The 15392-nt window shown below is 39.1% G+C and overlaps 1 protein-coding gene across 1 annotated transcript; it reads left to right on the top strand.

Moving 5' to 3' along the window:
- The first annotated feature begins 1899 nt into the window (after positions 1-1899).
- On the top strand, positions 1900-15380 carry azi2 (5-azacytidine induced 2). The gene is given in 10 exon segments (XM_083918776.1): positions 1900-2029; positions 4122-4375; positions 5098-5214; positions 5817-5916; positions 6799-6932; positions 7241-7305; positions 8798-8922; positions 13054-13142; positions 13145-13177; positions 13179-15380. Coding segments are annotated over 9 exon segments (1197 nt in total). The 5' UTR covers positions 1900-2029; positions 4122-4156; the 3' UTR covers positions 13494-15380.
- Positions 15381-15392: the final 12 nt, after the last annotated feature.

Raw genomic sequence — 15392 nt, forward strand, 5'->3', positions numbered from 1 at the left:
CTATGTGCTGTGTTATGATTAACGCTATTATGTGTGTTTAGGCTTTGTCTTTTGATGTCATGTTTTATATTATTTACGGTGTATTGTAATGTGTATGATGTACATTCATTATTACACTTGTAAGGACCTCGGGAAGAATAGCTGCTGCAATGCAGGGGCTAATGAGTATCCTAAATAAATAAACAAACAAACACCAAAACGTTAACAGTCCACTTACGTAACAATCAGCACGTTAAAGGACAGTATCATTTAAATTATCATTATTTTTAACGTTACCTGTCAAAAAAAACGTTTCCAACAACCACCTGAGGTTTGGCACCACCATTGGGACAAATGGTCTCGCTTCAAAGTATACACGTGAAGTAGTTAGCTGAGTAGGCTCGTGCTCGAGTATGTAACCGTCCAATAACAATAACAAAGGTAATCATAGATAACGCAACTCTTCCTCTGGTTCATGTGTCCACTCTGAAGGCTCTGAACTGTCACAACAATTCCACTGAAATCAGGGGGTTGAATATGTAGAATCTTTATTAAAAACTATATTTAAAAATAATAATAATAATAATAATAATAATTCACCCAAGGGGCATTTTGAGGGGGAAAGAATGAATGAAAGTATTGCTTTTCCATAAAAAAAAAAAAACTGTATATAGTCTGAATTCATATTTTTAAAAATGTTTTACGGGTTTGACAATGACTTTCTGTCATTTTCTGTTACATTTTACCAGCCAATAGCATCTGACATTGCAGGTTGCCAGGGTTGTCTGTTGTTGGGTGCAGCTACTGTAGGCTGGCTCTGGGTGAAATGGAGTTTGGAGATGGGAGTCAATATAGGCCAAGCATTCACTCCATGGACTGAGATAAAGGAGTTCAGCGACATTAAAACGCACGCTGAAATGGCTACGTTTCTCCTTGATGGGTAAGCTAACGTTCATTAGCTGTAACGGTAACGACTAACAGAAACTGTCAGTCAAACTCCACTGAAATACTTGTTTTTATGGTGCGATCTGCCGGGGGGATGGTTTCAAACAGGCTCAAACAGACTCTGGTCTCCTGTAGGCTACTGGGCCGGGTCTGACCAACCTGGCAACCTGAGTGGTGGTATTATGTTCTGTTGGTGCGACTACAATCTTTAGACACTAGTTGGTGGTGTTCTGCTCATTCTACATATTCAACCTTTAACGTTACCTTTTTAAAATTGTTTTTAATCCAGGAAAGTCATCACCTCTATTACATGTTGTCCAATTAAATTGTGTTTATTTTTATTATTATTATTATTATTATTATTATTATTATTGAAAAGATTCAAGATAAATATTACTTTTCTTATATGTTCCAGAGTTATACACAGTACCAAAAAATGTATTTCTAAATGTAGAAATAATAATGCACAAAGACAGTAAAACATAAAAACAAAATAATAGACCCAACAATTCCCCCGTAGAGTAAGGTGGCAACGAAAACCTTCCGTATTACATGCAGGAACATCAGACAGACGAAGGACATCTGTCTGCACCAGTTGGGAAGGAAGAAAAGGAGAGAGAAAGAGAGAGTTAGTTAATTATTTTTGAATTTTACATTTTTCATAGTGGTCAAATATGATTTTAAATCGAAATATTAAAAAATAGTAGTTTGTTAAGCAAAATCATTTTATAGATATAGTATTTTGCGAGGATAATTATCAAGTGAAGTATGTACATTTCATGAGCCGAATATGTTGGATTGTTAAGAATTAGTAATGAATCCATCTTTGTTAGTATTGCATTTTAATTGCTTTAATTACATTTTTCATCCTCCATCCTCCTTGCTTCCGCCCCAATAGTTTTACCTCGTGCGTTTATTTTGAAAGGACTTCACCAGTCAAATGACTCCCGGAAGTTTTTGTTTCCTCACCTGTCAGTTCTGACACGGTGCGAGAGTCCAGCCTCGTCTCTTTGTTTTCCTCCGAGAAACAGGTCTTCTTTTATCCAAAATAAATGATAATTCTGTGTGGCCAACTGACACCTAACTGAGGACATCATCTAACACGGTTAGTGAGAGACGGAAGTGAAGAATAATCCACTGCTCCTCACCTAGCTAAAAGACGTTAGCCGAGAGCTAGCTAACTGTTATCATCAACAGATCGATCATTTCAATCACGGCATCTGTTGATAAATGCGTTATTTTTCTCTATGTCATCGTCTGCTTATTGTGTTATTCATTCTGAAACCTCTTCTGTCTGTCAATATGTTTTGTCAGCTGAGCATACGGGAGCTAACACCGTTAGCATCGTACACAATCGAGATTGTTTACATCCCAATTATGGCTGCTTTTTAATAACTCTTTGAACGAAATGAGGTCTCTTCGTTGCTGTCACTTCCCTGTTAGCCGTTAGCTTTCCTTATTTCATCGACGGAAGTCCAACGAAGCGTCGCTTTTCGTGACTTGTTTTGGATTCAGGTTGACTTTCGTTTTAACTTGCTGGGGTCACTTTCGATTTCATACCTTTTTCTGAAGTCGTCCTTTAAACTCAGCGGCTCTGCGTTTGTGTTTGTCTTGGTTTGTATCCATGGCATGGATCTAAGAGCATGTCCACTTATTCTCCTGAAACTTGTGTTTCTAAAACCTTCGGCCTTCTTCGGTGTTAAAAACTTGGCTCCTCAGTGTTTGCTGCATCATTGCATGCTGACATCATCAACTAGCGTTAGCCGCACTGTCTTTGCTGCCCAGCACCTCTACAGAAAGGACCAATGAGGGTCTGGAGTTTAGGTTAGTTTGAGGCTTCAGGTATGCTTCAAGTATCTTGGCTATAAGGATTTAATTCTTGTTAAAAGCCAACTGCCCTGAATCACAATTACAGACCTGCAACAACAGGTCACTGTGTCTCCCCTGTGTCTTTGTACAATCAAAGTTTACCATTGTATTTAACACCAAAGAAAATGTTTTTCTCAAAGAGTGTGTTTTTGTATGCACAACATTTCATGTATGTTATTATAAGGCAAGCAGTCATGGATCCAAGGCGACTAAACTACAGTGCTACAGTGTACACTAATAGGCAAAACTGTCAATTTCTCTTCCCAACAGCTATATAGACCTCACATACACACTATAGATAGGATATTGATGATAACCCCACTGCAAATGCTTCAATGCATTTTCATTCAGATGTTCAGATTTTTGCACACATTTACTCTCACCTTTATTTGTATCTTATTCACATTTTTTTAAGGTGCAATAGATTGTTAAAATAAGCTATAGGACTAAAGTTTGGTGTAGGTTGAGTTATATGGAATGTTATTGTAAGGTTGGCCTGATGATGGCGGCACAGGTCATCCATATGTGGCCTGATGCTGTTTGAGACCTGTCTCAATCAGTGTAGTCACACCTAGAATCAACTCTAGACCCTTTGCTAAACTCTTGCATGACGTAATGGTGGAACAAAACCCACCTGTCAAACAAAAAATTGAGCAGAAACCATGGCTTTTAATCACAGGTCCCTTTGAATCCAGACTAAACATCATATATGAGGAGATATTGCTTGATATATATATAAGCTTTACGCATCATGCTTGACGTCTTGTTTGCATGCCTTTACACTTCATTTAATGTGTGTGTCACAGCTAAATAGGTTTAGTTTAGTTCTAAATACTGCTACAACAAAATAATTTCTTCTCAAAGATTTATTCATATTGAGACTGATCTGATTCAACCTAAATCCTGTTCTTTCTTTTTTTTTTGCATTAGTTGTTCTAAACACGCTGGTAGCTCTTTTTTTGTGAAAATATATTTTGCACACAGGAAGTGATGCATTATACATTTCCTGCAGCAAGTGTCATCACCAGAACAAACTTACAGCACAGTCTGGGACAGTGTTTGACTGTAAAATGATCTGTGGGGTCTTTAGTAGAAAACATAGCAATGGCTATCGATTTAAATGTCCCAATAATGTTCAGAAACTAGTTAGAAAGTTACATAACAAGCCAGTGTATTATAAACACAATGCACAAATGCTTTATGATAGTTGGTGCCAACTTGCAACATTTAATTCAGTCATTTTGTTTTCTTTGTCTTTTGCAAGTGAAAAAAAGATAGAGTAATAATCTTTATCACTTTGACAATGGAAGTCTTCATTGAATCCCCAGGTCTTCTATCTGCTACAGAGTAGGTCTGTGCAGGCATGGAGCCCCTGGCAGTGGATGATGACATTTGCATCCTTAAACATGAGACGGCCTACACCGGTGCTGGCGAGAGTCCCGTATCGGTGTGTGCTGGTGATGAATCTGTGGCTTCTCACTTCGCCCTGGTGACAGCCTATGAGGACATCAAGAAGAGGCTGAGAGACACAGAGCGAGAGAATACCTTGCTGAGAAAGAGGGTTAAGCAGCTGGAGGATAAGGTATAGATGTAAACGAAGGGGTGATGGTGGAAGAGAGGCATGGGGAAGATAGAAGAAATATTTAATAGTGTGAGGAGAATGAAGTAAAAGAACACACTGCTTATCTAGATGGCTAAAAAGCCAGAGAACAAGGTTTAGTAAGGCTGTGGTATTGACAGAGAGGAATGAAAACAGTTTTTTTATTTTTCATTTTCATTTTCCAGGATATCAGACTTATGGAGAGAAGAAAATGCTCAGAGAAAGTTTATAAAAAGTCAGCAGATTCGAGCACAAAATGTTTGCCTCTGGGAGAGTCTGCATGCCAGCATCATTAATATTGTTGGCCTACAGTCCAAGCTATAAAACAATGAGAGATAAATCTACTCTGTCTACGAACAGAGAGGGGGTCTGGAAAAGTATGGTATTGCCAAACAATATGTTGGAGCACTACATTTGGCTCCCAAAATTGGATTTAAAAAAAAGGATCAAGTCCAACACAGAGAGCCTTTTTAAGCAGGAAGGGGCTTAATACAGAGAGTAGGCTAAAGGGAAATGCTGCTTAACGTGGGCAGAGTAACCTTTCTAGAAGTGTCCAATTTCTTATGAGTTTTCAATTTTATCTGCTGCAGCATTTAGCCTGTCAAATAGGATGTGGTGGGAGGACAGTAACCTCCTACCACAGATACGTGAATTAAATGAAATTGATCTCTCTTCTCTGTGTATTTCATTTATCTCTGCTTTAGCTCTTCAGGCCAGAGGCTCCTCCATCAGAGGGTCCCCAGTACGTGAACAAGGCCTTCAGTGCTTACCGAGGTATCTATATAGAGAAGGAGGACCTGCAGATCGAGCTGAACAAACTGGTGCGTTTACTGATTCTTTTTGAAATTTCTTCAAACTGTCTAGAGCCTGGCACAAAGATTACAAAAGGGGCTGGGGCGCGGGGGGGAGAGGGAGGGGGGACGAGTACCCTAAAGTCCGGGTCGTGGTCCGGGAGGACAGTGTGATCACGCCCCTAGTATGTTGCAAACCCGAAAACGCTCCACATTTATATATATATATATATATATATATATATATATGTATGTATATATATATATATATATATATATATATATATATATATATATATATACGTATATATATATATATATATATATATATATATATATATATATATATACGTATATATATATATATATATATATATATATATATGTATATATATATATATATATATATATATACATGTATATGTAGAATAAATAAATAAATAATAAATAAAGTTTGTCTTCTGCTGTAACTTAGATTCAGAACGTAAGTAGAAATGCCAAGCTTATGATATCATTACACTAATTCAGCACAGGTGCACCCATCTTACACGGGGAAGAGAGAGAGCGAGAGAGAGTTTGCTGCATTAGCATGCATGCTGACTCTCCCTTCATCTTCCTCCCCTTTCCTCCAGAAAAAGGAGAAGAGTGAGAGTGAGAGGTTGCTGACGGAGCAGCTGCAGGCCAAAGAGTTGGAGCTGCTTCAGCTGAAGACGGAGATGGAGACCAGCCAAGGTACATGTAGAGCACACAAGGTTTCCTTCTAGTCTGTATAACAGCCGAGCAGCACTTTAAAGACTGTTTGATCAATGGAACTTATCTATTGCTCTGAGAAAACACATACAGTAGTCGACATCTGCTTTACTTGTGTGTATGTGTGTTTTGAAATAACTTTTTGCTTTGTTTGACTTACAACAAGAGGAGGAGAGCATTGCCATTTTACACTGCTTAATATTGTTACAGCACAAGATTTCAGAGGGACTGATTGTACTTTGTGGATGTGACGGCTATACTGTAGTTACTGGGGACTTTCAAATCAAGATTTTACATACAAACCCTGTAATAAACTAATATTTTATAGATTTAACTACACAAAAGCAGATCAATTAGTGTAAATTAGTTCCAGCTCGACTAGCTACAACATTGAAAAACTGTTCACATGTGAATGCATCAACTGAAAAACTGTAATCCAGTGATATAATGTACATTACACTGCTCTGAAATGTAATGAGCACTCTGAAGTGCACTTTCTAATTTTGATACATTTTACATATTTTGCTGTTTATACTTCTATATTTTCTACTCAAGTAAAATGTGAATGTAGGACTTTGCCTTATGATAGAATATTTTTACACTGTTGAAACTCTACTTTAAGTTGCAGAGGATCTGAACACTTTTCCACCACTGTAAAACATTTACATATTAAAGTGTATTGGTCTGCATTTAACTGCATTGACTTATCTCATCACTGATTCAATATAATTACAGTTAGTATATAGCAAAAGTCACTCTCATTGAAGTGATAATCATAATGGTATGTCTGTTATACTGAATGGAAAATATCAACATGTAACATTTTGAAGTTTAATAGCTCTTTTTTTTATTTTTTGTGTCCAGTGATGAAGAGCTTGAACAGCCCTCAGGACTACTGGCAGGTGGACAGGGTCAGCACTGAGCTAAAGATCCACAAACTGCAGGAGGAGGTGCAGAGGGTGACACTGGAAAACAGTAGACTGCTGGAGAGGAGTGGGGTAAGTGATAGTGGGACAAAATAGTTCAAAAGAAAGGAAAGGATTATAAGGAGAAGGAGGTAGGGGGCAGGGAAAAGAAGAAAGGTGAAAGGACAGAGCAAAACAGGGTGAGACTGGAGCAGAGGAGAGAAGTGGGATTGGGAACAATGTTTGAACAGTAGAAAATGAATTGCAAATAGAAAAGGGAGTTTGGGTTAAAAGGGAAAGTAGGAGTCCTGAATTATGTTGTAATAAAAAACACAAAAATACTAAATACAACTTCAGACACCACCTCCACTCTCTATTATGCATAACTTGAATCTTTTTAGGAGGAACTCCACGGCCTTAACGGACCAGACTTGGACCAGACCTGTGACGCAAAGTATACTGCAAGGTAAAGTGTTTTATAATTATCATTTAAGGGTGGCTGCAAATTCAGTGCCCAGCCCTCATTTCAATGGCCAAAGTTAGTAAGCACCATTGCATTGGTAAATAAAATGATGATCTGTCACTTGGTGATAGGTGTTTTACTTAAAATATATTTGCAGCGTATCAGTATAAATAAATTGATTAATTTTATTATGACTAAAACCCTACAATGACCCTTGAAAACATTTGTAAGAAAGTGACAAGAAGTGACACGAGGACTGAGTTTGTGAGAAATGGCATGAGAGGGACTACACTGGTTAGATAGGTGTATTGTGATGTCACTGTTGTCTGCTGATGTTGTAATTGTCCCTTTTGGCCACTAGAGGAGGGTGCAGCTTTATACATTTGAACTCCGTATAACAGCCTCTGATATGCAGATAACCTGGGAAGTAGCAGAACTTCAGACAATTACACTCCAGCATTTGATATAAAGGGTATACAGGCATTATCCACCACCTACTTTTTCAATGAAGACAATTTCCTGCAAATTAACATCTCCTCACATTTCATGAAGAACATTGTATTTGTGGAGCATTATAATGGTTTCACATGTCAGCAGTTTTCAGGTGGTGTTCATCAGTTTTTCGTCTTCATGTTTTTTTGTTCGTTTTCAGGCAGGTATTGAAGTTAGCTCTTAAGTATTGATTATATTTGGTATCTTTACATAAGGTGCGGATAAGACAGTTTGTAGTGTCTATTGGGTGGTTTAGCATTTAATCATTCAATCCATCAATACAGTTTGTCTTTTTCGTGTCAAGAATGGGAAGTGTTTAGTTTAATCAAGTTTAGTTTATTTAATAATTAATTATAATAATTAATAATTTAGAATTAATTAATTTTAGAGATTCAAGAATGTTCAATACACTGAAAATAAACGGTAACTAAACATTAAGTTAATGCCTTTCTTGAATTAGAAAACAGATACCGGTATACAAGAAACAAAACAGGACTGAAAAAGTGTAGGCTAAAGCCTTATAACACATATGCTAAATATTTTTTCTTTGCAAGTCAATGAAATATAGCCTAAATGTGCTTTATACTATGATGCTCTGTGAAAACCCCCCTTTAAATCAGCACAGCTAAACCAAACCAAACCAAAACATATAGCAGAATTACAAAGAATCCAAATGAAAAAGAATTTCTGTAATTTGCTAAAAAGATTAGATTTCTATGATTATACACCCTGCAATCGTATGTGCCAGTTTAACCTCTTGGTATGTCAACAAACAGTGGAAATTAAACATTCAATAAGGATATTTGATTTACATTTGAGGGAAACTTAGCCCATAGTTTCCCTCAAACGTAAATCAAATATCCTGTATGTATGTGTATGCCACACAGCTTATGATCTTTACCACATGAGATCTGACAGTTGGACTTTTCTAACAACACAGGCTGCCTAGAGAAGCAGAAATCCCTTGAACAATATTTAAAGTGAATATTGTGTTCTCCTGCAGGGAGAGGAGCATGCAGCAGACATACGAGGCTTTGTGCTGCGAAGTCACTCGTCTCCATTCAGAGCTGAAGCACCAAACGGGCCTGATCAGGAAACTCAGGCCGCTCATCAGTGAGACAAGACAAGGTAAGGCTAACACACACACACACACACACACACACACACACAGAGACGTGTCAGCAAACACAGGGTTGTGCCATTTGTTGCTGTATATTTTAAGACAAATCATTCAAACCTTAATATCTATGCTTGTTGCAGTATATGTGATAGCCCACCAGCCTTTTCACACCTTCTCAGCTCACTGGTGTAAGGTAGTTACGACAGGTTCCAGTACACGTTAATATGACAGACCCTAGTGCACGCTATTTATTAGTTATGAAGCACACAAAACACACACACACACAATTGGGCGTATATTAGCGTTTGACTGATTAATTTGTCAGTCAATTGATGGCATTTTAAGACAATCTGCAAATGCCTACACTCACGAGGCTGATTAACAAAAAATGTCCACAGTCAGTGTGACTGCTGTGGATCAAAGTTAGCGCTTCCCTTTTGTCAATATAGTAATTCTACAGGCAGCACCACGTATCAAACATTGCTCACTAAATATCGGCAGTGGCTATTTAAAAACCCACTAGCATATGTATATTTCCATCCATCCATCTTCAACCGCTTGTCCCTATCGGGGTTGCAGGGGGCTGGAGCTGATCCCAGCAGACATCGGTCGTGAGGCAGAGTACACCCTGGATAGGACGGCAGTCTATCACAGGGCACATAGAGACAGACAACTCACACCTATGGGCAATTTAGAGTCATCAATTGACCTAACACGTGCAACCACACTGCCTGCACCATATATATATTTACACCCCTCCCTCAGCTCCACTATATACATGGGGAGCATCCTGTAACCCCTCTTTGCCCTTATGGCAATATACTACTATATAATCCTATATACCTTTTAATAAAAATATAGGAGCAGCAAGTCACTACAAAAAGCTGGTCCACCTTAAAGGTCATTTCACCTTTAGTGCACCTGAGCCGAAGTGGTCGCTAACTTTGGGGCTAACCTCCTTCACACCAGCAGGTAGCAACAAGACACGCGGACTTGGCTTGGGTCTTGAGAGGTTGTAACATTTATTCACCAACTGTACACACGGCACACTTCTACTTATGTCACTCACGCTCGCTCTCTCTCGACCGCACACTCGCTAACTTTACACACATAACCTACGCCCCGAGTTACACCTTAAAGGAATTCACTACTTGTATAACACAAAACCTTTCAATATACATACTTTTTTTTTATTTTTTATTCCTTGATAGTACAGCCCAGTAGGCAACTCTGATGTCTTCCAGACTAGTGTAGAAAATCTGCTTTTACCTTAGGGGCCCAGGTAATTCTGTGGTTTAAGACACTTTCCTTTATGAAACTGGATGAAATGTATACATTTTATACATATTTTCTGGTGTAAAATATATCAAACTTTGTAAATTTTGCACATACAAGTTTCATATTTGGAAATTCATTGTACCTGTACTTTTGCATTTCTCTCTTTGGCCAGATCTGAATCCGACCTAATCGTATTCTACACACTGCGGGGCTCCCATCTCTAGAGAAGTTTTCTGTACCACACATAAAATGAAAACTAAACTCTGAATAGTCCATAATACTTTTGAAGAGTTTGAAATATTTCCAAGACAGTGATTTTCCTGGAGTAGACTGGAAATGGAAAGATTAGCTCAATAACGTGATGTTCAACACTATAGATAGAGACTGTGTAACCACGCTGTGTGAAATAAATACACTGGCAAGTGCTTGCATATTTAACCATCTGACAGTCTTCAACCTGAGTGTCAGATAGTGTCAGATTTATGTGCACTTCAAGTAGTGGCTGGAATTCAATCCTTGCTTGACTAACATCAAACCAACTACTGCCTCTCTTGTGTTCAGGAAAGGCTTTTCTAAGAAGAAGTACTACTTACTGAGAAGATTTCTCCTGCTGCTCCTTTTAGCAATTTGTATAAGAGTGTGATAAGACTGTGGATATTATCAAAGTACTCAAACGCTTTGATAAAGGACATCATGAAATAGTCTGTTCAGCCTCTCACCTCCCTCTGTGATGATGTATTCTACCCTGGGAGAGATTACCTCTGTTGTCGATTGCCTCAGTGTCACAAGAGGAGACTAGGAGGTGAAAATTAGAATGAAATATGGCAAGAAAATAAATTTTGGCCTATTTATTCCACTGAATAACAGGGTAATCCTGTAGCTTAGATGAGACAGATGGAGAAGTAAGGAAAGCAGGAGTGGCAATGAAAGGGGGAGACGAGAGGGGGGTTAGCTATGTATTTATTCAATCATATTGTGCATCTGTATTCTCCTAATGTTCCTCCTTTGGAATCACTTTTATTCAAATCCTAGACCCAGGAGACCCTCTCATGGAAGGGGAGCGGGGAGGGCGGTATGGATAGATGCTGTGCCGGATGGAGAGGGGTAGAGGAAAAGAGCAGAAGAAGATACTCATTTAAACTTTATTATTCGCTCAAAATGGTGATTTGATAGCAATGCTGTGTGTGTGTGTGTGTGTGTGTGTGTGTGTGTGTGTGTGTGTGTGTGTGTGTGTGTGTGTGTGTGTGTGTGTGTGTGTGTGTGTGTGTGTGTGTGTGTGTGTGTGTGTGTGTGTGTGTGTGTGTGTGTGTGTGTGTGTGTGTGTGTGTGTGTGTGTGTGTGTGTGTGTGTGTGTGTGTGTGTGTGTGTGTGTGTGTGTGTGTGTGTGTGTGTGTGTGTGTGTGTGTGTGTGTGTGTGTGCGCGTGCGCGTGCCAGCGTGCGCGTGCCACACGCATAGAGGCATGTTTGACATGGTGAAAAGGTTCTATTTTACAATATGTATGTATGGTATGAGATTTTACCACACTTCTCTGTTTTTACACGATGAGGCCTATTATCAAGTGAGGGATCAAAAGGCTTGTTGCACGCACGTTGGAATTTCTAAATCTCTTTATAAACCTAAGTTTAATCCACGTGTTAATAAGTACAGAGGTGCGATTGTGGTACCAAATACAAGAGGAAAAATAAGATGACTTCATTATGCTGACAGCTTATACGTTGAAAAATTGTGTAAAATTAATCTTATCTGAAATCTTATCAATCAAAATTGCCCTCGAGTGTGACACTGTCAGTTTTTTCTGTCTTTACTTGAAATGGATGGTAGAAATTAACTGAAAGAAGAGTAAGAAAGCCTTAATTAGTCCCTTTAGGGGGAAATTCTTTTTTTTTTTCACTCTGTTGTTATTTTACACATAACAAACAAACACACGCACACACACACACACACACACACACACACACACACACACACACACATGCAAGCCCGAAATACACTGATGCAAAAAACAGGACGTATAGAAATGCATTAATGGAGAGATGTCTTTTGGGGTCTGGTGCCTTGCTAAAGGGCACCTCAGCAGTGCCTGGGATGTGAACTGGCACCTCTCCAGCTACCAGTCCACACTCTGCACTTGGTCCATACAGAGACTTGAACAGCGACCCTTAGGTTCCAAAGCCAAGTTCCTGCGAGTAAATGTTCAGTGATATCCATTTCTGACATGTAGCTGTTAATAATAATAATACATTCAGTAGTTAATGCCAAATATCAACACTTCACACATAAAGAATGCATTGCTTCAAAATCACACCCATAATCATTTGTGCTCTATCAATGTGTCTACAGTTGCTGTTGAAGTGCAATCAAATTGAACTGTATGCCAAATAATTAAGGTATTGCAAAGCTTTTTTTCATTTACCAAATAATCTTCTCACCCATAGAATAACCTAGTCATTTGTCTTAATACAATATTGTATAAACTTAACAAAATATATATTTGAATCAGGCAATATGTGATCAAATAATGAGTAAAAAGAACAAGAAATCTGACTGGGCATCCAGTGTCAACTTTGGCTGATGATTTAGCTGATGGTTTGTGTGGTTTCTCCTTGCCCTCTGTTAGCTATGTCAAGTGGTGTCACAATCATGACAATGAAATTAGTTTTCATGGTAGTATTATCATTAACAACAGGAAGGTTAGTCAAAGTAATGTTTTAAAATACATGTCTTGGGTATACAATTCAAATATTGGCAGGCTCTCATAAGCATTTTCGCATACAATACGACTGCATCATACTTTTTTTTTTGCCTTTTGTTCTCATCTTTCCTCCCTGTCTCCTTCTTCCGACTTCTCTCTGTCTCTAGCTGCCTCAACAGTTCCAGTCCAGTGTCTGGACGACGTGGAAAAGAAAAACCACCCACTTCATCGAGCGTCAGTGGTTCGCCCCCCTAGTGCCCCCCCGCTCCCCTCGTGCTCTGGCCGCCCCTGCCCCCCTGTCGGCGGGCCGTCAGGCACCCTGCTCCCTGACAGTCTGAGGGAGGACTGCTGGTACAATGGGCCATGGCCCTCCCATAGCTGTTCAGGAGAGGCTCTGGTTGGCAGCGACACCTGCTCTGTCGTCCTGCCCCCGCCTCCCCTGAACCAAGCCTCCCTTGATGACAGCTCACGGTCTTTCCCCAGCCCCCCAAAACCCAGTGATGCCATGTTCTGGGAGGGACATTCCGCTGTATCCAACTCCTCATCCTCAATTGGAAACTGCAGTCCCAGGAGTCCTCCCAATGCCGAATGGGCCAAGCCCTATTGAGGGGAACTTGGATGGGAGAATAGATAATTAAATAGTGTGTAATTAGATGGGAAATAAACAAATGGATGAATGAATGAATAGACTCTCCAACCCTGCCACATAGCTACCACCTAACCTGCCTTAAGTTGATAAGACCACTCCTCTGGGCTGGACTGCACTGGACCTGCTGGTTGTGGGAACTAACTGAGGCCAGAGGAGGCCTTTTTGAGGTAAAGACTCTATAAACTCATCACTCTGTTAACTCTGCACACCGCATCGGTGAACATATCAGACTTTGCAGAGGAACATTTGATGGGACCCTCGTTTGTCAGTGTGTGTGTGTGTGTGCGTGTGTGTGTGTCCTTGTATGCACATGCTTAGGTGTGTGCAAGCATGCATACAAGCAGTTTTATTTGTGTGTGCATATACACACATCAGAGTGTGCCTGTGTGTGCAGATCAGTGTGTGGGCATCTTTCGCCTGCTTGTATCTGTATATCGACATAATAAACCTAATAGGGCTCAAAGGGCCTCTTTCTCCATCCAGTGTGGCCAGTGATCACTGGGGCCACAGCATTGTACTAGAATTTGTAAAACTGTACTCTCTCCAATGCAAGTCTTTTTACATTTGATCGCTGTAAAGTATACAAGGTATGTAGTCCTATGTATGTCTCATGATTGTGTGAAGAAGATGTCTGTGTGAGGACGTAATGTGATTGTTTTTTTTACTGGGATGGAGACTGACATACAGTAACTTTAGGATAATCAGATTTTTGTTCCAAATTATATCAGCTACCAAATTACCATACATCTTCAATTTCCCTCAGAGTTACTATTTTCATTAAAGTCTTTATGGATCAATGTCAAAGTAGGCTGTCAATCTACCTATGCTTACCAAATCGTTTTTGAGAATGCACTTACACTTGGATCTTTGAGGAAATTGCTTAATGAGTCAAATAATTTTGATCTAGAAATGTATCAATTCTGAATTAAAACACTGCACCCTCACTGTCAGACAGAAATGTCACAACTCAAGCAACCCTCCATAAACCTGCCTGTTATCACATATTCGATTCTCTCAGAACTGCTGTCCGACTATATCTGTTGTGTTGTTTCCTTTTCTCAGTTGTAAAGGGATATGTAAGATGTAAGGTTGTGCACTATTGGATGTTTTTAACTTTAAAGGACTCAGAAAAGGCTTCAGACCCTCCCCTGTATTTGAAACCCTGATTAAGTTGGAAACCTGATTGGGTTTTTGGAGATTATGAAATATAGAAAATGTATCTAAACTCTGTACTGTGATGATGTTAATCTATGATACATTTGTTTTGCAGTATGAGGTGAAATGTTTTGCGTGAGCAGGGAAGTTTCTCCTTGTAAGTATAATAAACAACTGAAGGATGTACAAAATAAAACACATTCTGAGTAGAATACAAAGATACACAGAGGGAAGAATGTGCATATCTGTATAAATGTATATGGTGGGCTTCAGTACTCAAACCCAGTTTTGCACTCCAAACCTTAGGTTATCTTTTTTTTTCTCCCCCCACCCCCAAGGCTTCTGATGTGTATAAGAGCTTTCTGCGATGGTGGCAAGTCTATACACCTGAAGAAATGTGAGCTGTGACTTGACGCATAGGTGCACAAAGCACAAAGGCCCATGGTTGTTGAAAAAAAACCTTGATTTCTTTTCATTTTCTTCAGTCTGTTTCATGATAACTGTGGTCTTTTCTGTTCATTTTTAAGAAATGTTATTTTACAGCAGTAGTTTCATACTTCTGTAAACTATTTGCAAACCAAAATGCAATGTACAGTAGATATGGATTATATTTTAGATTTACTGCACTTCAGACTGTTTGTAAATATGACCAATTAAACAAAGGAAAGGAAGTGACTGTGAGAGGTTGTTCTGTTTCCACTC

Source organism: Echiichthys vipera, assembly GCF_963691815.1.
Source record: "Echiichthys vipera genome assembly, chromosome: 8".
Taxonomy (NCBI): Eukaryota; Metazoa; Chordata; class Actinopteri; order Perciformes; family Trachinidae; genus Echiichthys; species Echiichthys vipera.